General features: G+C 44.8%; 1 protein-coding gene, 1 long non-coding RNA gene and 1 pseudogene across 2 annotated transcripts; 2 read left to right on the top strand and 1 right to left on the bottom strand.

Annotated features, from left to right (window-relative positions):
• Window positions 1–532: 532 nt before the first annotated feature.
• On the bottom strand, window positions 533–3,286 carry LOC111832720 (speedy protein A-like). Its single transcript, XM_072703967.1, has 7 exons — window positions 2,989–3,286; window positions 2,745–2,803; window positions 2,573–2,658; window positions 2,246–2,417; window positions 1,783–1,984; window positions 1,388–1,445; window positions 533–650 (listed from the first exon to the last, which is right to left on the bottom strand). Exons 1-7 carry the CDS (start codon window positions 3,179–3,181, stop codon window positions 533–535), a joined length of 888 nt encoding a protein of 295 aa, XP_072560068.1. The 5' UTR covers window positions 3,182–3,286.
• An 8,112-nt stretch (window positions 3,287–11,398) lies between these two features.
• LOC111843431 (uncharacterized) lies at window positions 11,399–25,501 on the top strand (annotated as a pseudogene).
• On the top strand, window positions 14,019–19,365 carry LOC140581351 (uncharacterized). The gene is made up of 2 exons (XR_011984440.1): window positions 14,019–14,917; window positions 17,171–19,365. It is a non-coding gene; the product is annotated as an uncharacterized lncRNA (long non-coding RNA).
• Window positions 25,502–26,351: the final 850 nt, after the last annotated feature.

Raw genomic sequence — 26,351 nt, 5'->3', positions numbered from 1 at the left:
TGTCATCTCCCCCCTGCTCCCCGGTTGTGTCTGAAATTTTACTGTATTTTAATCTCCCTGCTGGCCCTTGGAGGATGGGCTCCCCCTTTGAGTCTGGTCCCTCCTAAGGTTTCTTCCTTCTCGGGAGTTTTTCCTTCCCACTGTCGCCTATGGCTTACTCACTGGGGGCTTTGGGTGGGGATGCTGTAAAGCGCTTTGAGACGATGTAATGTGATAATGCGCTATACAAAAATAAATTTGTTGTTTGTTTGTTTGAAAGACAGAAGCATAGTCGGGGTGGAGGAGCAGGACGGTCTGGAAGTCGGCAGGGTCAATCCTACACAGACGAGGACTCGGCACTGGAGTGGACATGGAACAGGAATCGGGGGCAGATGAGCTGCGACTGGAGCACGCAGGGTAGTTTGGATCAGGGCTGCATAACAGACAGAGAGTAAACACTCAGTATGTGACCACATGTGGGAGCAACAATAGCTCACACTGAATGTGAGGCCTATGTGTGTTTTTATTTAAAGCAAGGCAAGTGCTGGCATTCTTACAAGGGGGAGGCGTGGCAAGAGGGGACCAATGACTGGCTGAGGTCCCCAGGAAGGCAGACGGAGCCCCGGAACACTGGAGAACCCAGACCAGGAAGCAGGGAACCAGAAATGGGGCTGCAACACAGAAACCAGGACACTCACAGATAATCCCAAAAACATGGCACCTGTTACACAGCGTGCTGCAAAAAAATATAATTATTTACAAATGAGGTTTCCTGGGCAATAAGTGAAACAATCCATTTTTTGTATCACACATTAATAAGTATCAAACTCTTACTGAAAACTTTGTACTTTTGTGCCTCACCTGTATCATAAAATATTCCCGGCTATATAATGATGCAGCTTGGAACAAGGGCTCCAACGTGAGGTACAAAACCAAATGGCAGGACCGTTGTTTCTTTGGTGAATCTTTAAATCAGTTTGAAACTTGTTTAAAAACGGTTGCAACTCAATGCCATGCGGGTTTTAAAAAATATTGAGAAAGTATTAAAAAAGGTATTAAAAAGTGTTAAATTTATCCTCTGGATTTCTGTATATACCCTGTGTCCATCTCACGTTCGCTTTGAGCCTCTTCTTCTGAGAGAGGGAAGGATCACCATTAATAGCCAGAAGTTTCTGCTCTTAATTGCACAGATGTCTTGATGTTACCATAATTGGTGTCAAAGGCCGTCATTTCCAAACAAGGTCTTGTGATTTACAATTAATGTTCTGGAATAGAATACATGTGATGCAGGAATGAACAACCACAACATACGTGAAATACTCAGTATAGCACATCTGTAGGAGTAATGAATTAAAGCACATGATTAAGCTGTGTGTGCAGGTTTTCATTCTACCCAAGAAGAACCTACTCTTCATTGATCTGGACCAGGGCTCCATCCTCTTCTGGTTCTCTGCCTTGTGCACTGGCTGAAAAACATAGCAGACAACAGTAAATACTAACGCTAAGTGTCTCTCTAGGCCTGCTTGACTGAGCTAAGACTTTGACCTCTATCTCTGCTCTCTGTGTTTCAGTAGGATGTAAAAGGCACATTAATGGCTGAGAGATCCACACAAGACAGCGAACAAGGAAGTGGGGGAAATCTCAATGAATCAATGGATGGATTGCAAAATGTACAATGAATATAAAATTGGACTTTTTAAGAATATTTAATCAAACTGCTCAGTGACAACAATTCTAGGAAGACTAATGTAAATTTAAAATTTAAAAACTACTGATAAACTGGCATTTAGAGCTCATACTTACACTCTGGGCTCCCTGCGTGCTCAGAAGTACAGGGTTCCTGGTTCTGGCCGGTCATCCTGCTGCAGAGCATGCAGGCGATGGGTAGAGCTGATGGCCGCCGGGGCCGCAGAAAGCCCTCCCTGCCGTAGTGTCGCTGAGCCCCGCTGTGATGTTCGGGGCGCTCCCGCTTCCACAGAGAGTGGGAGGGTACCATGGCCATCACCTGCATGGGGACACGGACATACAGGGATCAGATGGCAGAACGTGACTCACTGCGACACCAGCGACACCACTTATGATAAGTCATTTGGTATCTGCCCCCAAAGACAACAGTGAACAAACAGCCCTTAGCTTAGCTTAAGTTACAGTAAGACAGAGAAGGTCATTAATGATGAGAAACCCTTCCCTCTGCTCTGAGACATTTCAAGCCTCATGATGGCTTAATGTCATTTTCTTGTATTAAAGATCAGGCAACATACTGTACCTCCTCACAGCAGCGGCGGCTCACAGCAGTCCTGTACTGCATCCGTGCCCGGAGCTGGTCCTTCTTCTTGAGGAAGGCGGGAAACTGACTTTTCCGGTTTTGGCCGAAGGCCCAGGGGAAAATCTCAAACCTGTTTCCCATCTCTTCCTCCTCCATCATGTTAACAAGATACCTGGGGAGAGGAGGAATTCACTATTCCAAGATCCATTGGCTGGCTGACCTCCAACAATTTCATCCAATACTTATCCTCACGCTGATGGAGGAAATTGTTTTTGTTATTATTTTAACATCCATCTATATTGCACACCATAGCATGCCGTCACTTACAGGGCGATGAAGAAGTTCATCCTTGTCTGCTCACTGGGAGTGAAGTGAGCTCTCTTAAAGTAGATGAAGGTCATCGCCAGAAGGTACTGAGGTGAAGAGCAAAGGGATGGAAAAAGTAGTTTCTGCATTGCTTACAGTGATTAATGTAGCAAAACCAATGCATGATAGTTACCTTGTCGGTCATCTTGTAGCAGGCATCCATGCGAAGGAAATGCTGGATCAGGTCATCATCTGAGGGCATCAGGAAATATTATTAGTACTAGATATTTTTTTTCTTCAATATTCGAATTCGTCCAGTATACATAAAGCAGGCACATACTGTTCTTGTAATGAAATGCACTTTATTTTGATGTTATATTTTCATTACAAAAAAGCAGATTTAAAAGATCATTCATGCTGGAACTAATCTAACCCACCTAGCAGTGCGAAGAAAGCAGCCATTTCCTGCTGCTCGATGATGATGGCGGGACCCCAACATGTCAGGGATTCCTCTTGCTGCTCCGTGTCGCTGTAGTCCTGTCTGGACGGACCTTGTGCCTCCTGCTGACTGAGGTGCCGGCACCTGTATCCAGTATTTGAATTCGTCCAGTACACATAAAGCAGGCACATATACTGTTCTTGTAATGATATGCATTTTATTTTGATGTTGTATTTTCATTACAAAAAAGCAGATTTAAAAGATAATTTAAAGCTCTTCCTCATGCTGGAACTAATCTAACCCACCTAGCAGTGCGAAGAAAGCAGCCATTTGTTACGACCCCCAGGGATAATTTACGCCCTATAGTGGGCGGATGTTTCTGTGGGGGGGTGTGTCATTCTGTTCCTGGCCCTGCCCCCTGTTACATCACCTTCCCCTCTATTTTGATTGGCCGGGTTTCCTCCTATGTCCTATAACCACTTCCTTTATAAGGCCTGTCCAGGCCAAGAACAGGAGACCATTTGCTTTTGTGATTTGTTTGATACTTGCTGTATGACTGATGATTTATTGTGCTTGACTCTTTTGCTGTTTGACCATTGATTTCTGCTTAGCCCTTTTTTTGGATTTGTTTGCTGTGGATTTTGTTTTGTAACTATCTGTAAATATTTGCACCCATTGAGGTTCACTGTGGGTAGCCAGGGAAGTAGGGAGCACAACGCCATTTTGCTTTGATTAAGTTTTCTCACTGTTTTGGAGTTAGTCAGGGAGATAGGTTAGTTTTGTGTACTTTTGTTTTCTTTTATTTCGGTTAGGTAAGAGGTATCTCTTTTGGTTCCAGTTAGAGGTGTTTTTGTTTGTTATTTTGGCCTTGTCGGCTTCTGAAGTGGTTCCCACTATTAATAAACCCACTAGAAATACCAAAGCAGTGGTCTCACTCCACTTTTTGTTGTGCCTGACCCTACACCGGGACATAACACCATTTCCTGCTGCTCAATGATGATGATGGCGGGACCCCAACATGTCAGGGATTCCTCTTTCTGCTCCCTGCCACTGTTGTCCTGCCTGGACGGACCTTGTGCCTCCTGCTGTCTGAGGTACTGGCGTATGAAGTGCGCGTGCCTCACCATCCCTGCGGAGCAGCGCGGAGGCAGTGGGGTAACTCCGTTAGGGGGCACACTGACAAAGTGTTAGCCGACCTGTGTTCTAATGCCAGCTTGGGTTGTAAAGCAGGCGAGTCACGTGGTGCAACTAACTGGATAACATCCCCTACTAAAAATCTTTGTATTTATATACGAAACAAATATTTTGGGTTTTTTTTCCCGCGCTGATTAAACGTAATACTATAGCGTAGCAAGATACATAGTAAACCTCAAATTTCGCGCTAATTAAGCTCAACCTTCAGATGAATATTATGACATGACATAAAGAACACATTGTTGAAAGCTTACTTTAACTGCAAGGAGCTTGGTGTGACAGAATGTTTAGCTGTCTTCTTTCTGATGGTCTTCCTTGAAGTACAAGAAAAATGACTTATGAAAACTTTGACAGAACTTTATAAGCGGAGTAATTTTTAAATTAAACACTGGATGAAAAGATCAATGACAACTAATATCTGATGAATAAAACCTTTAAACACTTTACTCTTTACACTGAAGTTTAGGCAGGCGGTAGGAACCAAACGCGCTCATTTGTAGAGCTGATCCCAGCGAAGCGAGGCGGTTTCAGAGATGATCACTGTACCTTTTGGTGATCACAGGGAATCCCACTCTACCTTGCCAATCTGTATCTTCTTCTTTTCGATGTTTTTTCGCTGAAATGCCTTTCTCTCTCAATGTCTGCGCAGGTAAATGTCTCCACAGTGCTTTTTGCTACAGTTGAGGTTCGAATCCCGCAACTGTATCCATGGCAACGGTCCGCGACGCACTATATATCTTGCATGTATTATTAAAAAATAAATGATAATAATAATTGTGATCCTGATAGGCTATTTTTTTATTTTTCACATGCTTTTGTCCAAAGCGATATACCACTGAGGGGGATAACACATCACAGGCATACAGCTGTCTAAGGTACCAGTGTTGCTAGGCTGAGCTCCCAGTGAGTGACAGTATAATCCACTCAGATACTGCTCTCTGCTTTATACAGCCATTACCCCCAGTACTCACTGTATTGCACAATCCCCAGCATCTTCTCCCAGACTCTTATCTTCAGAGACCCCAGGTGTTTGGCCACATCTATCAGTGCCCCTGAAGGCAGCTCTGGGTCCTGCAGTGAGCACTGGGCTCTGCAAAGACAGTGACAGGCAGGAGTCAATTGATGCTGTGGGGTCTGAATGGAGCCAAACAGATAAGAGGAAGGTGGCTGAGAATCGGCAGCATCATTAACTCCACTCAGTCCAGAAAACCTCCTGATTGGATTAATTAAAGACTGTGTTTGACACTGTGAGAAGTGATTGAAAATATGCAGTTACTAAGTATTACATACCTTTCTTTGTTGTCCTTGTAGGACTGAAAAAGAAGAAAATACAAATATTGCATAGTTTTCCATGGTAAACCATCAGACACCATAAAGAGTGAAATTTCTAGGCAGAAATATCACTGAGATGTTTTAACTCCTTATATCTGCGTTAGTCATACAGCAGGTCTACTTGTCTCAGCCGGCAAACACGCAGAACAAAGTAGGAAAATCATCTCCTACCTTCAAGAATGAGATGTCCTCAGCTTCCATGGCCTTCTCAATATCCCTGATCTTCTCTGACAGGGTGGAGACCTGTTTGGAGATGTTTTCTATCTTCTGTTTCAACCTCTGGCTCTTCTGCATCTCTTCCCTTCTCAGATCAGCCAGTCTGGCCTCCTCTTCCTTTCTCAGGAATTGATGGAGTTTCTCAAATTCCTCCTTTATCCTCTTCTCAGTGTGCTGGGACTGACTCTGAAACTGAGAAATGCTGTGTATATCTGAAGGTGATTTTCACAGTGAAGTTTTAGATTCTCAGAATACATCTCCATACCTTGATATGTTTGTTTTCTCACACTCTTGTTTAACGTTTGTACTGTAAACTTCTCCAGATTTTCTTTTAATAGAATCAGTGAAGCCCTGAGGTCCTACTGAGATAAAACATACAGAAGTATAATGAGACACACATTCAACATATCGCTGACAGGTTATACACAACTTGCTTCTTGTAATCTATTGTTCTGAATTAAAATTACAGCCATCCAGCTTCTATGACTTCCTGGAGCCAAACCCAGGAAGTACAGGGCACTTAGCAGGGGACATCGAGGAAGTATAGGTCACTTGGCAGGGGACACCCAGGAAGTACAGGTCACTTGGCAGGGGACACCCAGGAAGTACAGGTCACTTGGCAGGGGACACCCAGGAAGTACAGGTCACTAGGCAGAGGACACTCAGGAAGTACATGGCACTCAGCAGGAGACACCCAGGAAGTACAGGGCGCTGTGCAGGGGACACCCAGGAAGTACGGGTCACTCGGCAGGGGACACCCAGGAAGTACAGTGCACTGGGCAAGGGACATACAGGAAGTACAGGTCACTCGGCAGGGGACACCCAGGAAGTGATGCACACACACAAAGCACACACACACACTATAGGTAAATTAGGTGTCACGTCTTGCCCATCCTGTCTACCACACCCGCATGTTTTCCTCCCCAGTGTGGCTGTAACAAGCCACGCCTAGTGCTTGTCATTCTTAGCTTTCCTTCATGCCCCCATGTTAATTACTTTCAGCTGCTTTCTGATTTCTCCATTGTTATTCATGCCTTTAAAATACTCCCTAGTGCTGTGCTCCTCAGTGCGGACATTTTCGCTTGTCCACACCTCAGTCTCAGTGATCCCTGCGAATCCCCTGCAGGGTTTGCTCTAGACTAAACTGCATCTGGGTCGTGCTTCTGCCACTAGGCATGACATTAGGTACAGTAGGTAGTGATTGTGTATACTGCAGAATTTAATAAATTTTGGGCTGTTTCAATGTTTATTTAACATTGAAGATATACTAGCAAACAGCTAATGACCACAGTGAAACATAAAATATATAGAAAATAAGCAGACCTGTATTATGTATATTTACAAGCTCCCACAGTATTTAGAAAACTGGCAGTGAGTCGTGATCCCACTTCTCAGTCACCAGTAGCACACAGTACAAGGTCACTATGTCAGGGTCAGGTCCTGTTGTTTCCAGTCTTTCGTGTCCCTTCCCCATTTGGCCAGCAGGTGTTGCTGGCCATCCTGTCCCTCCTGTGAGTCTTTGTGTTTTCCCCTGTTCCCTGTCAGCTGCATGGCTCTACATGTTAAGCATGTGGCTACCTGCAAATCCCTTTGTTGCATGTTGGTATCCCACCCCCTCTGTTTTTGTATTTTTTTCCCTATTGTTTCATTTGTATGAGTTTTTCTAGTTCCTGTGTCTTGTGATTTGTATTTGGTTTTGGTTTCATGCTTTGTGTCCGTGCTTGTGTTTCTACCTGCCTGTTATTCACCTAGTGTAGATTCTGTTTCGTTGTTTCTGTCAGTGTCTTAGTTTTCCCCTCCCAGTCCCTGAGTTAATTAGTTCCACCTGTTGCCTGTTCTTGCACATGCTCTTGTGTGTTTTCCTGATTGCTCGTTGTCTTGCACCCTCCCCGATTGGTTAATTGTCTATGTCTCACTCCTGCTGTCTCATTACCCAATTCAGTTTTTGTATCTAAGTTCCTGCCTGAGTTCAGTTCCCCAGTGGTTCATTGTTGTTGGTTTGCTGTTTGATGTTTGTTGCTGATGTTGAATGTTGTCATTTTGTAGCCTGCCCGCCCGCCCACGCACCCACCCCTTGTTTTCCCTGCCCCCCCCCCCCCCCCCCCTTGTTTTCCCTGCCCCATTTGTAGTTAGTCTTTGTTTATCCATTTTTTGCTTTTGACCCCTCGTGGTCCGTTCATTTTTGTAGTGTTCCTAGTGTTTTCAGTTTAATAAACCCCTGTTTCCCTGCAAGCCGCAAGTGGGTCGTCCACCTCTCTGCCTGCATCATACCTCGCCATCGCCCCAAGTCTGCCCTGGTCCATGACACACTAAAGTGAAAATGAAGTTTTACCTCCACAGATAACAAAGCAAAATTGTAGAGTAAAATCCCATTATAGTGGACTCGCTTATAACGGAATATCATCTATAATGGACGAGGTCCGCTGGTCCCGGCCTTGAGCCTTTACGAACATGCAGAAATAGCATCGCATATAGCGGACTTGCATATAACGAAATTTCACTTATAACAGACAAACAATTTGGTCCCCAGGGCCGCTTTTAGAGAAGGATCATTAACGGAGGACTTCTTCTTGCATACTGGACACTCCTGAGATTTCTTCTTTTCCCAGAACTTCTGCAGAAAGGCCCTAGCAATGCTGTGGCTGCACTTCAGGATAACGGGATCCTTGAGGATGTCTAAGTCGGCAGAACAGCAGAGCTCCTCATCCAGAGATGAAGCTTCAGCAGCCATGTTACAGATTCAGTAAGTGCACTTTTTATTTTTACTGTGTCACTTTCACTTCTGTGTTAAGATGCACATCTGGGATAGTTAGACATCTATTTGAACAATATTTAGAACAATCTATTTTTATAGGGCAGTCAAAAACATTTAAACATAGGTGTTGATTTAGGGTGGGGGACAGAGGGGAAATGTCCCCCCAATGTTGAGATGGGGGGAGTATAGATTCAAGATTCAAGATTCAAGATTCAAAGCGTTTATTATCATATGTACAGAAAAGTAGTATTTCTCAGTACAATGAAATTCTTACTTTGCTGTCCACTCACAAATGCCAGGTTAAATTAAATTACAAGTACAAAAGAGCATACTTGAGAAAAATAGTGCAAAAAGAGCTTAAAGTGCAAAGTGACCTGTTGTGCAAATGAGGTAGGTCATGATATGCAAAGTGATCTGTTATGTAAATGAGGTAGGTCGTCTATTTAGGAGTCTGATTGTAGTGGGGAAGAAAGAGTTGTTTAGCCGGGATGTTCTAGATTTCACACTTCTGAACCTTCGTCCCGAGGGCAGGAGTGTGAACAGTCCGTGTTGGGGGTGTGTCGGGTCTTTGAGGATGGAGGCAGCTCTCCTCAGTGCTCTGCGATGGTAAATGCTCTGCAAAGAGGGCAGTGGAGTCCTAATGATCTTCTCCGCAGTTGTTATCACTCTCTGCAGGCGTTTGCGGTCCATAGCAGTTGTGCTGCCATACCATGCGGTGATACAGCTGGTCAGTGTGCTCTCCACAATGCAGCTGTAGAAATTGCTGAGGATCTTGCATGACATGCCAAACTTCCTCAGCCTCCTCAGGAAATACAGCCGCTGTTGAGCTTTCTTGACCAGCTGTGTGGTGTTCAGTGTCCAGGTGAGGTCCTCACAGATGTAGATGCCCAGGTATTTAAAGCTGCTCACCCTCTCCACTTCAAGCTCCCGGATAAACAGTGGCAGGCGGGGGCTCCTCGTCTTCCCCATGTCCACTATCATTTCCTTTGTTTTGTCAGTGTTGAGGGTGAGGTTATTGTCCTCACACCATGATACCAGGCCGGCCACCTCTCTCCTGTAAGCCGTTTCGTCCCCTCCAGTGATGCGACCGATCACTGCAGTGTCATCCGCGAACTTCAGGATGATGTTGTCCTTACTGGTGGCGACACAGTCGTGGGTGAACAGGGTGTAGAGGATGGGGCTGAGGACACAGCCCTGCGGGACGCCAGTGTTTGTAATAATGCTGGCTGAAGTCCTGTTGCCAATCCTGACAGATTGAGGTCTGCCAGTCAAAAAGTCCTGTAGCCAGTGACAGAGGGTGGTGTGCAGGCCGAGCGTGGTCAGTTTGTGGGTGAGTTTGTGGGGTATGACTGTGTTAAAGGCAGAGCTGTAATCAACAAAAAGTACCCTAATGTAGGAGTCTTTGTTTTCCAGGTGGGAGAGGAAGTAATGAAGGACAGCAGCGATAGCGTCTGATATGGACCTATTAGGCTGGTAGGCATACTGCAGAGGGTCCAGAGTGTCTGGGATGTTGCTCTGGATGTAGGCCAGCACCACTCTCTCAAAACATTTTGCAATGATAGGAGTGAGTGCAACTGGTCTATAGTCATTTAGGCAAGTGGCTGGGCTTTTCTTGGGGAGGGGGACAATGGTTGTTGTCTTGAAGCATGTGGGAACGGTGCTTCAATTCAATATAATCATATATAATATAATTCTTGGTTTACAAAAACATAAAACACAAGCAAAAAATGGATAAACAAAGACTAACTACAAATGGGGCAGGGAAAACAAAGGGGGGGGGGCAGGGAAAACAAGGGGTGGGTGCGTGGGCGGGCGGGCGGGCGGGCGGGCAGGCTACAAAATTACATGTGCTACTGGTGACTGAGAAGTGGGATCACGACTCACTGCCAGTTTTCTAAATACTGTGGGAGCTTGTAAATATACATAATACAGGTCTGCTTATTTTCTATATATTTTATGTTTCACTGTGGTCATTAGCTGTTTGCTAGTATATCTTCAATGTTAAATAAACATTGAAACAGCCCAAAATTTATTAAATTCTGCAGTATACACAATCACTACCTACTGTACCTAATGTCATGCCTAGTGGCAGAAGCACGACCCAGATGCAGTTTAGTCTAGAGCAAACCCTGCAGGGGATTCGCAGGGATCACTGAGACTGAGGTGTGGACGAGCGAAAATGTCCGCACTGAGGAGTACAGCACTAGGGAGTATTTTAAAGGCATGAATAACAATGGAGAAATCAGAAAGCAGCTTAAAGTAATTAACATGGGGGCATGAAGGAAAGCTAAGAATGACAAGCACTAGGCGTGGCTTGTTACAGCCACACTGGGGAGGAAAACATGCGGGTGTGGTAGACAGGATGGGCAAGACGTGACACCTAATTTACTTATAGTGTGTGTGTGTGCTTTGTGTGTGTGCATCACTTCCTGGGTGTCCCCTGCCGAGTGACCTGTACTTCCTGTATGTCCCTTGCCCAGTGCACTGTACTTCCTGGGTGTCCCCTGCCGAGTGACCCGTACTTCCTGGGTGTCCCCTGCACAGCGCCCTGTACTTCCTGGGTGTCTCCTGCTGAGTGCCATGTACTTCCTGAGTGTCCTCTGCCTAGTGACCTGTACTTCCTGGGTGTCCCCTGCCAAGTGACCTGTACTTCCTGGGTGTCCCCTGCCAAGTGCCCTGTACTTCCTGGGTTTGGCTCCAGGAAGTCATAGAAGCTGGATGGCTGTAATTTTAATTCAGAACAATAGATTACAAGAAGCAAGTTGTGTATAACCTGTCAGCGATATGTTGAATGTGTGTCTCATTATACTTCTGTATGTTTTATCTCAGTAGGACCTCAGGGCTTCACTGATTCTATTAAAAGAAAATCTGGAGTTTACAAACGTTAAACAAGAGTGTGAGAAAACAAACATATCAAGGTATGGAGATGTATTCTGAGAATCTAAAACTTCACTGTGAAAATCACCTTCAGATATACACAGCATTTCTCAGTTTCAGAGTCAGTCCCAGCACACTGAGAAGAGGATAAAGGAGGAATTTGAGAAACTCCATCAATTCCTGAGAAAGGAAGAGGAGGCCAGACTGGCTGATCTGAGAAGGGAAGAGATGCAGAAGAGCCAGAGGTTGAAACAGAAGATAGAAAACATCTCCAAACAGGTCTCCACCCTGTCAGAGAAGATCAGGGATATTGAGAAGGCCATGGAAGCTGAGGACATCTCATTCTTGAAGGTAGGAGATGATTTTCCTACTTTGTTCTGCGTGTTTGCCGGCTGAGACAAGTAGACCTGCTGTATGACTAACGCAGATATAAGGAGTTAAAACATCTCAGTGATATTTCTGCCTAGAAATTTCACTCTTTATGGTGTCTGATGGTTTACCATGGAAAACTATGCAATATTTGTATTTTCCTCTTTTTCAGGCCTACAAGGACAACAAAGAAAGGTATGTAATACTTAGTAACTGCATATTTTCAATCACTTCTCACAGTGTCAAACACAGTCTTTAATTAATCCAATCAGGAGGTTTTCTGGACTGAGTGGAGTTAATGATGCTGCCGATTCTCAGCCACCTTCCTCTTATCTGTTTGGCTCCCTTCAGACCCCACAGCATCAATTGACTCCTGCCTGTCACTGTCTTTGCAGAGCCCAGTGCTCACTGCAGGACCCAGAGCTGCCTTCAGGGGCACTGATAGATGTGGCCAAACACCTGGGGTCTCTGAAGATAAGAGTCTGGGAGAAGATGCTGGGGATTGTGCAATACAGTGAGTACTGGGGGTAATGGCTGTATAAAGCAGAGAGCAGTATCTGAGTGGATTATACTGTCACTCACTGGGAGCTCAGCCTAGCAACACTGGTACCTTAGACAGCTGTATGCCTGTGATGTGTTATCCCCCTCAGTGGTATATCGCTTTGGACAAAAGCATGTGAAAAATAAAAAAACAGCCTATCAGGATCACAATTATTATTATCATTTATTTTTTAATAGTACATGCAAGATATATAGTGCGTCGCGGGCCGTTGCCATGGATACAGTTGCGGGATTCGAACCTCAACTGTAGCAAAAAGCACTGTGGAGACATTTACCTGCGCAGACATTGAGAGAGAACGGCATTTCAGCGAAAAAACATCGAAAAGAAGAAGATACAGATTGGCAAGGTAGAGTGGGATTCCTTGTGATCACCAAAAGGTACAGTGATCATCTCTGAAACCGCCTCGCTTCGCTGGGATCAGCTCTACAAACGGGCGCGTTTGTTCCAACCGCCTGCCTAAACTTCAGTGTAAAGAGTAAAGTGTTTAAAGGTTTTATTAATCAGATATTAGTTGTCATTGATCTTTTCATCCAGTGTTTAATTTAAAAATTACTCCGCTTATAAAGTTCTGTCAAAGTTTTCATAAGTCATTTTTCTTGTACTTCAAGGAAGACCATCAGAAAGAAGACAGCTAAACATTCTGTCACACCAAGCTCCTTGCAGTTAAAGTAAGCTTTCAACAATGTGTTCTTTATGTCATGTCATAATATTCATCTGAAGGTTGAGCTTAATTAGCTGTCACTCACTGGGAGCTCAGCCTAGCAACACTGGTACCTTAGACAGCTGTATGCCTGTGATGTGTTATCCCCCTCAGTGGTATATCGCTTTGGACAAAAGCATGTGAAAAATAAAAAAACAGCCTATCAGGATCACAATTATTATTATCATTTATTTTTTAATAGTACATGCAAGATATATAGTGCGTCGCGGGCCGTTGCCATGGATACAGTTGCGGGATTCGAACCTCAACTGTAGCAAAAAGCACTGTGGAGACATTTACCTGCGCAGACATTGAGAGAGAACGGCATTTCAGCGAAAAAACATCGAAAAGAAGAAGATACAGATTGGCAAGGTAGAGTGGGATTCCTTGTGATCACCAAAAGGTACAGTGATCATCTCTGAAACCGCCTCGCTTCGCTGAGATCAGCTCTACAAACGGGCGCGTTTGTTCCAACCGCCTGCCTAAACTTCAGTGTAAAGAGTAAAGTGTTTAAAGGTTTTATTAATCAGATATTAGTTGTCATTGATCTTTTCATCCAGTGTTTAATTTAAAAATTACTCCGCTTATAAAGTTCTGTCAAAGTTTTCATAAGTCATTTTTCTTGTACTTCAAGGAAGACCATCAGAAAGAAGACAGCTAAACATTCTGTCACACCAAGCTCCTTGCAGTTAAAGTAAGCTTTCAACAATGTGTTCTTTATGTCATGTCATAATATTCATCTGAAGGTTGAGCTTAATTAGCGCGAAATTTGAGGTTTACTATGTATCTTGCTACGCTATAGTATTACGTTTAATCAGCGTGGGAAAAAAACCCCAAAATATTTGTTTCGTATTTAAATACAAAGATTTTTAGTAGGGGATGTTATCCAGTTAGTTGCACCACGTGACTCGCCTGCTTTACAACCCAAGCCGGCATTAGAACACAGGTCGGCTAACACTTTGTCAGTGTGCCCCCTAACGGAGTTACCCCACTGCCTCCGCGCTGCTCCGCAGGGATGGTGAGGCACGCGCACTTCATACGCCAGTACCTCAGACAGCAGGAGGCACAAGGTCCGTCCAGGCAGGACAACAGTGGCAGGGAGCAGAAAGAGGAATCCCTGACATGTTGGGGTCCCGCCATCATCATCATTGAGCAGCAGGAAATGGTGTTATGTCCCGGTGTAGGGTCAGGCACAACAAAAAGTGGAGTGAGACCACTGCTTTGGTATTTCTAGTGGGTGTAGGATTACAAATTTATAAATGGTTCAGTCTGGCTTCCAACATAACAGGGTATGAACTGAAAGAGATAGGCACATTGGATTTGCAGTTGGAGGTAAGGATGGGGGACATTCTAATAAGATCAAGTCTGGGGGCCCAGGTGTCTGAGACATTAACATTTAATCTTTATGAACTTCCTGATCACTGGGTAGGGGCCCAAAGTAAAGGTGAATGCTAATCTCAAGGCCAGGCTATGCCTTTGTCGCTATGATAATGTGAAGGTCTGAGTGATACTATCAGGCTAATTAGATTAGCACCTGGAGAGGCATTTGAAAGGCACTGTTATGCTGATGAAATCAGGGCTGGGAAACTTCCAGGCTGATTCCTGGAAGTTACTATGCTTTGTTTAGTTGGTCTCCACCTCTGTGTATCCCTCCCCCCTTGAAACGTATAAACTCTGCCGAGCTGAGTTTTAGTCAGACTTGGATGACTACAGCGACGCATGGCGAGTTCTCAATAAAGAGGAACTTCGGCCGGAAAGATATCCCAACGTCTCCTGGTCTCTGCTTCGACAAAGGAAAAAGTTTCCAACAGTTTTGGTGCCGTGACCCGGATAGAGCTCCTCACCTGAATCCAGATTGAAACTTTAAGCTTCAAGAACTGACTTCATTCCAGACAGAATTTTTTTTGTACAACCAAGGATTGGTGAGTGCCACTCTACTCAAAAGAACCTTTAAGACCAGTACAAATTCGTCATCCTCTGCGCTGTCAGGGAAGAGTTAACAGGCTGCTGTAGGGTTTGGTTAACTAAGTTATCCTCTAAAAAGTTTCTTTTAGAGATGAAGGTTATCCTCTGTTCAGGCAGGGAAGATTAGAATTACGTTCTAATATTTGTGTGTTATCCTCTGTTCAGGCAGGGAAGATTAGAATTACGTTCTAATATTTGTGTGGTATCCTCTGTTCAGGCAGGGAAGATTAGAATTACGTTCTAATATTTGTGTGTTATCCTCTGTTCAGGCAGGGAAGATTAGAATTACGTTCTAATATTTGTGTGTTATCCTCTGTTCAGGCAGGGAAGATTAGAATTACGTTCTAATATTTGTGTGGTATCCTCTGTTCAGGCAGGGAAGAGTAGCATTATGTGCTAATATGTGTGTTATCCTCTGCTTTGCCAGGGAAGATTAACAATAGTTGATTTGTGTTAACAAGCGTAACAGGCCTCTGTTGATCAGAGAGGTTTTAGTGTTTTGATGGTGTGGTAGCGAACAAATTCACAAAATGTTCAAGAAGAATGCTAGACTGATCCCCACCACTAAAAAGGGTGGTCTTGCGACTCCTTCATGGTCTGATAGTGAATTCAAATCACTGTTAGGAGTGCAAATTAACCTAATAGTTACTGAGAAAGTGAGACAAGAACTAACTCAGAAGTATGAGATCCATCCAGACAAGACTTGGTCTGTAGATGAGTGTAAAAAGGTATTAGGAGCATGTATTCGCAAGAAAAATATAAAAGGCATTATCTGTTGCCATAGAGAATTTAGTTTAGCACTAGGTACACAACAGTCCCAGCGTATCTCAGAGCTAGAGGAACAGATCCAGGAGCTCCGTGCGGGAGTATCCTTTTTGACTAAAAAATTGAACCGCAACAAAGCTTCAGTCAGAACTGATGTGGAGGAAGTTAGTCAGCCTGATAACAACTATCCTGACCTACAAGATTTCTTTGAAACCAATGTAGCCATCCAATCAGTAACTGATGTGCCTGTAAATTCAGTGGAGGTATGTGGTGCTAAAAGGAGATCTCAGGGGATTGAGAGAATTGAAAGCGTTACTCCCAACGCTTCTGTTGTACAAGTACAAACTGTTACTAAATCACTAGGACCTAAGGATATAGAGAGACTATCCCAGAGCTTACCCTCAGCACACACTAATTTTTCTGAATTTAGAAGAGCTTTGATCAGCAAAATGCGTCTCTACAACATGTCATTAGAAGAAGTCACACAGCTGATGTCACAAATTCTAACTGAATCTGAATTCAACCGTTTTGAGTCTGCTGTGACTTCTGAACTGCAACATGCCAGTAAAGGTGATTTGAGAGAAGGTGTTTTGAAAATTCTAAAGGACATCATGGGACCCAAGGTAGACTGGTCCAGAATTATTAACTGTGTGCAAAAGAGAGAAGAATCTGTAAATGAATATACTGAAAGGTTTTGTCAGTCAGCTGTAACTTACAGTGGAATAATTGAGGATTCTGAAAGTGTGCTTGATGATAAGGGACCCCTAGTCCGCATCTGGTCAGATGGCCTTATAGCCGAGAACAGAAAAGCATTGCCATTCCTAGATCTAACCTGGTCTAGCATGACTCTCAGAGCTAACCTCGACAGGTTAGCGGCATGGGAAAGGGATGCTGATGTTAAGGCAAAGGTGAGAGTAGCAGCAGCTACGTTTAGCACCAGTGCCAGAGAGAGAGTTGAATCGTGTTGGCAGACTCCACCAGAAGGTGGACACACAATCATCCCAGGTCAGTGGGTCATGATAATATCATTTAGAAACAAGCCATTAGAGCCTAAGTGGCACGGACCACATCAAGTGATGTTGATTACAGCAGCTGCAGTGTTGTGTCAGGGAAGGAAAACCTGGACTCATGTGTCACACTGTAAAGTTGTTCCCCCACCGGCAGGGATAGGATAGGACACACGGACCAGTGAGGAGCCCAGGGAAGAACCGACTGCAACAGGCATCGGGGGCCAAACCCTGCGGTGAAGACTCCCACATAGGCCTTCCCCATCTACTAGGCCATCCTGACCTCACTGCTCTTTAGGTGTCTCGGGAATTAAGAGATAGGAAAAGAAGGAAAGATAGTAGACACAGATCGAACAGAGGATACAACCTTAGTGTTGGCAAGTTTTGTACAACAGATACTGCTCTGTCGTCTTTTGTTTTCTTTCTTACTCTGTGCAGATACCACTTGATGGCTGTCCCGGGACCCATACACACTGACCTCCTCACCGGCAAAGGAAGCCACAACTTCTGACCGACTACTAGACCCACTACCGAGCCAACTGTCACAGAAGAGAAAATAAATAATAAAATAAAAAAAAAATATTTTAAAAATACACAACGCAGAGAATCACATACGAGAACGTCAGTCATCTATCAACATGATCAAGATTGCCGTACTAGTAATCATCATGGACATTGCACAAGCTGTAGACTCCAGAAACAACATCTTCTTAGAATTGATGAGCATGTCAAGAAACGCCTTGTTGGCTGGAAAGGACATTTGCATGCCACACCCACCGTCAGTAGGCGCAGGAATCCCATGGGTGGCACATCCCATCTCCAACTGTGACACATGTACTTTACTAGAAGTTGATACCAGTGAAATATACAACAAGAGTACATGTCACAACATCACAATTCCTCCAACTTCTCCATGTTGCGTTCCTGGATTATCATCCTGCAACCTAACTTCAGCTACTCCAATCATGACAGATCTACTCTTACCAATGACTTTTCCCTGGTGCATGGAAAATTACACTCCAGCCTTGACTCCACTGGGTGAAATTCCTCGGGAGCATTGCAGCCTTGTGGTCAGAATGAGAACAGAATCTCACGTTGACATCACTCCATCAGCTAGGGGAGAGGAAAAGGACTTAGAAGGGTGTCTTCATAGGACATCAGCTCTACCAAAACTCTTTGCAATAAATCAGTGGTGTATGATTCCTCCACCACCTGGCACATTTTGGTTATGTGGAACTTCTGTCTACAACATCCTACCCAGCCAATTCAATGGCAGGTGCACCCTGGTTTATGTTCTGCCGGCTATCAGAGAAAATACACACTCCACTTCAAGATCTTCCCATCTACATAATTCAGCCCCTACATTTAACAGAGAAGATAACTGCATTCCAGGACTCACTTGTGCACAAACATGGTGGTCAAGAACCCTTGGAGCATTAATCCCATCTTATGGTGTCATACAAGCCCTTGATCAAGTCAGAAGCTTATCAAATTCAGTACAGAAACTGGCTAATGATACAGCTTTGGCCCTGGGTAACATCACAGACACCCTAGCTTCGCACAAAATAATGATCTTACAAAACAGAGTAGCTTTGGATTACATCCTTGCAGTGCAAGGGGGAGCCTGCACGGTTATCGGCCCTGAGTGCTGCACTGGGTTAATGGATCCAACGGAGGACTTGAACAAAATCCAACAAGACATTCTGGATCTTTCAACAAAATTACACCAGATGACTGAAGATAATTCTTCATGGTTCGGAAACATGCTAGGGAAACCCTGGCTGTGGATCAAGGAAATAGCAATTCTGCTGTTGTTTTTCCTACTGGTGTATTATCTATGTGTCCACAGTATCAAGTGTTTCATTCAACGAATAACCCGCACCCATCAAGAAGAAATGACAGCTCCAACCAGAAAAGACTATTATCCATAAGAACTTCACAGACTCTGTCTAAATGTTTTTGTTTTTCTTTTCCTTTATGTCATTATGGCATTCATCACTGCCATCAACAACAGAACAAGTGCTATGTGCCTGTAACGATCACAAGTTACAAGAATTAAATGTCTAAATTTGTATGTTGTGAGAGTTATTAGAACTCTCAAAGGGGGAATTGTAGGATTACAAATTTATAAATGGTTCAGTCTGGCTTCCAACATAACAGGGTATGAACTGAAAGAGATAGGCACATTGGATTTGCAGTTGGAGGTAAGGATGGGGGACATTCTAATAAGATCAAGTCTGGGGGCCCAGGTGTCTGAGACATTAACATTTAATCTTTATGAACTTCCTGATCACTGGGTAGGGGCCCAAAGTAAAGGTGAATGCTAATCTCAAGGCCAGGCTATGCCTTTGTCGCTATGATAATGTGAAGGTCTGAGTGATACTATCAGGCTAATTAGATTAGCACCTGGAGAGGCATTTGAAAGGCACTGTTATGCTGATGAAATCAGGGCTGGGAAACTTCCAGGCTGATTCCTGGAAGTTACTATGCTTTGTTTAGTTGGTCTCCACCTCTGTGTATCCCTCCCCCCTTGAAACGTATAAACTCTGCCGAGCTGAGTTTTAGTCAGACTTGGATGACTACAGCGACGCATGGCGAGTTCTCAATAAAGAGGAACTTCGGCCGGAAAGATATCCCAACGTCTCCTGGTCTCTGCTTCGACAAAGGAAAAAGTTTCCAACATGGGTTTATTAATAGTGGGAACCACTTCAGAAGCCGACAAGGCCAAAATAACAAACAAAAACACCTCTAACTGGAACCAAAAGAGATACCTCTTACCTAACCGAAATAAAAGAAAACAAAAGTACACAAAACTAACCTATCTCCCTGACTAACTCCAAAACAGTGAGAAAACTTAATCAAAGCAAAATGGCGTTGTGCTCCCTACTTCCCTGGCTACCCACAGTGAACCTCAATGGGTGCAAATATTTACAGATAGTTACAAAACAAAATCCACAGCAAACAAATCCAAAAAAAGGGCTAAGCAGAAATCAATGGTCAAACAGCAAAAGAGTCAAGCACAATAAATCATCAGTCATACAGCAAGTATCAAACAAATCACAAAAGCAAATGGTCTCCTGTTCTTGGCCTGGACAGGCCTTATAAAGGAAGTGGTTATAGGACATAGGAGGAAACCCGGCCAATCAAAATAGAGGGGAAGGTGATGTAACAGGGGGCAGGGCCAGGAACAGAATGACACACCCCCCCCACAGAAACATCCGCCCACTATAGGGCGTAAATTATCCCTGGGGGTCGTAACAAATGGCTGCTTTCTTCGCACTGCTAGGTGGGTTAGATTAGTTCCAGCATGAGGAAGAGCTTTAAATTATCTTTTAAATCTGCTTTTTTGTAATGAAAATACAACATCAAAATAAAATGCATATCATTACAAGAACAGTATATGTGCCTGCTTTATGTGTACTGGACGAATTCAAATACTGGATACAGGTGCCGGCACCTCAGTCAGCAGGAGGCACAAGGTCCGTCCAGACAGGACTACAGCGACACGGAGCAGCAAGAGGAATCCCTGACATGTTGGGGTCCCGCCATCATCATCGAGCAGCAGGAAATGGCTGCTTTCTTCGCACTGCTAGGTGGGTTAGATTAGTTCCAGCATGAATGATCTTTTAAATCTGCTTTTTTGTAATGAAAATATAACATCAAAATAAAGTGCATTTCATTACAAGAACAGTATGTGCCTGCTTTATGTATACTGGACGAATTCGAATATTGAAGAAAAGAAATATCTAGTACTAATAATATTTCCTGATGCCCTCAGATGATGACCTGATCCAGCATTTCCTTCGCATGGATGCCTGCTACAAGATGACCGACAAGGTAACTATCATGCATTGGTTTTGCTACATTAATCACTGTAAGCAATGCAGAAACTACTTTTTCCATCCCTTTGCTCTTCACCTCAGTACCTTCTGGCGATGACCTTCATCTACTTTAAGAGAGCTCACTTCACTCCCAGTGAGCAGACAAGGATGAACTTCTTCATCGCCCTGTAAGTGACGGCATGCTATGGTGTGCAATATAGATGGATGTTAAAATAATAACAAAAACAATTTCCTCCATCAGCGTGAGGATAAGTATTGGATGAAATTGTTGGAGGTCAGCCAGCCAATGGATCTTGGAATAGTGAATTCCTCCTCTCCCCAGGTATCTTGTTAACATGATGGAGGAGGAAGAGATGGGAAACAGGTTTGAGATTTTCCCCTGGGCCTTCGGCCAAAACCGGAAAAGTCAGTTTCCCGCCTTCCTCAAGAAGAAGGACCAGCTCCGGGCACGGATGCAGTACAGGACTGCTGTGAGCCGCCGCTGCTGTGAGGAGGTACAGTATGTTGCCTGATCTTTAATACAAGAAAATGACATTAAGCCATCATGAGGCTTGAAATGTCTTACTGTAACTTAAGCTAAGCTAAGGGCTGTTTGCTCACTGTTGTCTTTGGGGGCAGATACCAAATGACTGTTATCATAAGTGGTGTCGCAGTGAGTCACGTTCTGCCATCTGATCCATGTATGTCCGTGTCCCCATGCAGGTGATGGCCATGGTACCCTCCCACTCTCTGTGGAAGCGGGAGTGACCCGAACATCACAGCGGGGCTCAGCGGCACTATGGCAGGGAGGGCTTTCAGCGGCCCTGGGGCCCATCTGCTCTACCCATCGCCTGCACGCTCTGCAACAGGAGGACCGTCCAGACCCTGGAACCTTGTGCTTCTGAGCACGTAGGGAGCCCAGAGTGTAAGTATGAGCTCTAAATGCCAGTTTTTCTGTAGTGCATAGCTTGTCAGTTTTAATGCACTGCAACTTGATTCAGTTTTTTTCTTTTAAATTTACATTAGTCTTCCCAGAATTGTTGTCACTGAGCACTTTTCTTAAATATTCTTAAAAAGTCCAATTTTATATTCATTGTACATTTTGCAATCCATCCATTGATTCATTGAGATTTCCCCCACTTCCTTGTTCGCTGTCTTGTGTGGATCTCTCAGCCATTAATGTGCCTTTTACATCCTACTGAAACACAGAGAGCAGAGATAGAAGTCTTAGCTCAGTCAAGCAGGCCTAGAGAGACACTTAGCGTTAGTATTTACTGTTGTCTGCTACGTTTTTTCAGCCAGTGCACAAGGCAGAGAACCAGAAGAGGATGGAGCCCTGGTCCAGATCAATGAAGAGTAGGTTCTTCTTGGGTAGAATGAAAACCTGCACACACAGCTTAATCATGTGCTTTAATTCATTACTCCTACAGATGTGCTATACTGAGTATTTCACGTATGTTGTGGTTGTTCATTCCTGCATCACATGTATTGTATTCCAGAACATTAATTGTAAATCACAAGACCTTGTTTGGAAATGACGGTCTTTCACACCAATTATGGTAACATCAAGACATCTGTGCAATTAAGAGCAGAAACTTCTGGCTATTAATGGTGATCCTTCCCTCTCTCAGAAGAAGAGGCTCAAAGCGAACTTGAGATGGACACAGGGTATATACAGAAATCCAGAGGTTAAATTTAACACTTTTTAATACCTTTTTTAATACTTTCTCAATATTTTTTAAAACCCGCATGGCATTGAGTTGCAACCGTTTTTAAACAAGTTTCAAACTGATTTAAAGATTTATAATGTTACACAATTTTGGCCTGTACAACAGAATTTAAATAGGGAACATGGGTCAACAGAATAAATTTAGTGACTGTGATTTTGAAAACATCTTGCATTTAACTTCTTCAGTCACAAGTCCATATCTTTATCCACTAGGCTATTCGTGGCAAGTGCCTTAATTGTTTGGCTTTTTCTTCAATGAGTTTGTCGATTTGCACCAGTTGACCAACTGCTCTCATCCATGCATTCCTGATTTATGAGTTGTGCATCGCATACTGTATGCGAAAAGAGAGCGCTGACTGTCATTATCATAAATTTATCACGCTGATTTAAACTCTTGGTGTGTAAACCTTGTAGTTGCCTGCAGGCATCTTACGTTAGCAAGATAAGTTTGGTGATAATTAATGCAGCTAGCGAATAACTTACATAAAAACCTACTACTTGGGGTTGCAATAAGTTATCGTATTGACCAGTAAACGACAAGAAACATAAATAACACAATCAACAAAAATCTGCTGCCAAGTCAATCAGTACTTGTACTGATCGCTTGCTCCATTTTGATCGCGGTTCCCGAAGAGAAATCTATGGCTCATCCTGCTAGTCCCGGATGTAGAGGGTTGAATTTCGGATCGTATTTTAAACCACTGAAATTGTGGCAGCGTATTTGAAACAGCGAAAATAACGGGACTGAATATTGTAAAGCAGAAATAAGAGGACTGAATGTTACTGCTTGAATAATAAAGATGTGAATAAAACACATGGGATATTTTCAACTGAATTTGTTCTTTTGAAATTTATTTTGAAGCGAAATTAAATGAAATGAATTCATGTGGTTGAATTATAAACATGCACTTTAAAATACGTATCTTTTGGAACTGAATTTTGGAAGCCGAATATTTTTGTACTGAATATTTAAGCAATGAAATTACGATTGAAATGTTTTCAGTTGAAATGTTCAATGTTTAAATGTATGCACATATTAAATTACAGTCCCCAAAAATTCAAAGCGTCATTAATGCTGTCACGCCCCGCTCCGTCCGCTCCCGATGTGTGCCATGCCCACCTCGTTACCTCGTGTTCAGCCCTAATTGTGATCGCCTGTGTCCTGTTAAGTCTAGCTTGTCTTGTGTATTTAGTCCTCGTCTGAGTCAGTCTTCCCCAGACTTGTCATTGTAGTGTCCGTCGATGCCCGTACCTGTCCGTCTGTCTCCGAATAAACCCCGTTTCCCTAACTCCTGGCTGCTACTCGCCTGCTTCCTTGCTCGCCTCCCCGTCTGGCGTGACAGAATGACAAGTCTCCCCACCAAGCTCAGCGCTGTCAGGGACGAACTCCCTGTGGATGAAGAAGTCCTTCACTGGACCAACCTGCTGGAGCTCCGTGATGATCCGGTAGCGCGCCCGCTAGTAAAGGAGTGTTGGAAGCTCTTGAAGAAGAGAGACGATCACGGTGAGAAACAGCTTCTCGTAAGGGTGGAAGAACCCCTTCGTCGGCTAAGGGAGAGAGCGGCTGTTTGGTTGTCCCCGCTGGGATATACCTCCTGGGAGCCGCCCCCCGACTCACCTTCGAACGCCCTCTCCGTCTTGGGCAAGACGGCTAGAGCTCCAGCCTCCGGCGCCCAGCAAAGGACGCGTCGTCCACAGCGCACGACTGAGCTTAAAGCGGCTTCGGCCGCTCAACCCCCCAGCTCCAGAAGGAACCGGCGTAAGCAATGCCGAGCGCGGCGTGAGGAAGAGGCAGCGCTCTTTCTAGGAGCCTGCTCCCTTACGCCCGCTGGGGAAGACGCCGCTGATGCCGGTACGCCTCACGTTGAGGAAAAGCCACCTCCGTTAGAGGCTTACGGCTTCCGGCCGGCGTGCCTGGGCCACGGAGGAATACGCGCCGTGAGGGACGCTATTCCCCGCGTTCCAATAGCCCTTAAAGGGACAGCGCCGACGTGCTCGGCATCCCTCCTGCCGGCTCCGGACCTGCCCGCGGCACCGCCGGCTGCAGCTGTCGCCGATCTGCCCGCGGCACCGCCTGCTGCAGCTGCCGCCTCTCTGTCCGCGGCACCGCCTGCTGCAGCTGCCGCCACACTGCCCGCGACACAGCCTGACCCGCCTGTCCAGCCTGACCCGCTTGTCCTGCCTGCTGCAGCTGCCGCCGCTCTGCCCGCGACACCGCCTGCTGCAGCTTCCGCCGCTTTGCCAGCGGCACCGCCTGACCCGCTTGTCCTGCCTGCTCTTCCTGCAGTCCCTACAGCTGTCACCACTCTGGCTGCGGCAGCCAGATTTGGGCAGTGAGTTCCAAAGGGTGGGGGCAGCAATGGAGAAGGCTCTGTCCCCTCAGGTTCGGAGCTTGGTCCTACAGGGCAGGAACAGGAGGTTCGAGCTGGATGAGCGTAGGGAGCGAGATGGAGTGTGGTGATGGAGCAGGTCTGTGAGGTAAGAAGGGGCCAGGTTGTGGAGTGCTTTGAATGTGATGAGAAGGATTTTGAAGTGGATGCGCTGAGGGACGGGGAGCCAGTGAAGCTTTTGGAGGACAGGGGTGATGTGTTCACGTGAGCGGGTTTGGGTAAGGAGCCGGGCAGCGGAATTCTGAATATACTGTAGTCTGTTGAGAGTTTTGGATGGTGAACCGTAGAGGATGCTATTGCAGTAATCGATTCTGGATGTGATGAATACGTGGATGAGAGTTTCAGCGGCAGAGAAGGTGAGTGATGGGCGGAGACGGGCTATGTTTTTAAGGTGAAAGAATGTAGTCCGGGTTATGTGCTTGACGTGGGGTTCAAATGAAAGAGTGGGATCTAGGAGTACACCGAGGTTATGGATGAGTGGGGATGGAGAGAGTATGGTGTTATCAAAGTGCACAGTGGAATGTAGTGAGGATTTGGTGATGTTGTGTGGACCGATGATGATGAAGTCTGTTTTGTCGCTGTTTAGTTTGAGGAAATTATGATTCATCCAATTTTTAATGTCTGTTAGACAGTGGGAGAGAGTGGAGTGGATGCTGGGGTTGATGGATGTTGTGGAGATGTAAAGTTGGATGTCGTCAGCGTAGCAATGAAAGCGGAGACCGTGACGACGAATGATATTGCCGAGAGGGAGGATGTAGAGAATGAAAAGGAGAGGACCAAGCACCGAACCCTGGGGAACCCCCTGCTGCACGGGGGCTATGGTAGATGAGCAATGATTAATGTGGATAAACTGTTGCCGATTTGTGAGATAGGACTGGAGCCAGAAGAGAGCAGAGCCGGTGATGTTCAGTAAATTTTTGAGGCGAGACAGGAGGATGGAGTGACTGATAGTGTCGAAGGCTGCAGTGAGGTCCAGGAGGATGAGGATGGAGAGGTGGCCAGAGTCAGAGGAGAGGAGAAGGTCATTAGTGATTTTGAGTAGAGCTGTTTCGGTGCTGTGTTTAGGACGGAATCCAGACTGGAATGGTTCATAGAGACTGTTGAAAGTAAGGTGGGTTTGGAGTTGGGCGGCAACTACACGTTCCAGGATTTTAGACAGAAAGGGGAGGTTGGATATGGGATGGAAATTAGCACAGTTGTCGGGGTCGAGGGTAGGTTTTTTGAGAATGGGGGTAATAGCAGCCAGCTTGAGAGACTGTGGAACAGAACCGGAGGAAAGGGAGGAGTTTATAATTTGGGTGATCAGTGGAGAGAGAACAGGAAGACAGGCTTTGATGAGAGGAGAAGGAATAGGGTCCAAGGAACATGTGGAAGTTTTAATGCCAGAAAACAGTTTTGTCAGGTGAGCAGGGGAAATGGGTGTGAAATGAGAGAGCTGTTGATGGGGCGGAGGAGGATCAGGTGGAACAGTGTGGGAGGAGGAAAGGTCAATTGAACTGTAAACAGAATCTATTTTGGACTGAAAAAATGATTGAAATTGATTGCATTTGTCAGTGGTGAAGGAAGATGAGGTAGTATTGTTAGGCTTTAGGAGTGTGTTTATTGTGGAAAAGAGAGCTTTAGGGTTATTGGAACCTGAGTAGATGAGGTTGGAGTAGTATTTGGACCGGGCAGAGTTT

The sequence above is a fragment of the Paramormyrops kingsleyae genome, chromosome 20 (genome assembly GCF_048594095.1).
Source record: "Paramormyrops kingsleyae isolate MSU_618 chromosome 20, PKINGS_0.4, whole genome shotgun sequence".
Classification (NCBI taxonomy): Eukaryota; Metazoa; Chordata; class Actinopteri; order Osteoglossiformes; family Mormyridae; genus Paramormyrops; species Paramormyrops kingsleyae.
This window is presented reverse-complemented; position numbering and strand designations above follow the sequence as displayed.

What these genes read in the sequence shown, in the direction of transcription:
- LOC111832720 (XM_072703967.1), bottom strand. Translation starts at nt 3,181, where the DNA reads ATGTGCCTGCTTTATGTGTACTGGACGAATTCAAATACTGGATACAGG. An exon ending in GCTACAAGATGACCGACAAG is followed by an intron (nt 2,659 to 2,744) that starts GTAACTATCATG and finishes TCTTCACCTCAG; the next exon opens with TACCTTCTGGCGATGACCTT. An exon ending in GCACGCAGGGAGCCCAGAGT is followed by an intron (nt 1,446 to 1,782) that starts GTAAGTATGAGC and finishes TATGTTTTTCAG; the next exon opens with CCAGTGCACAAGGCAGAGAA.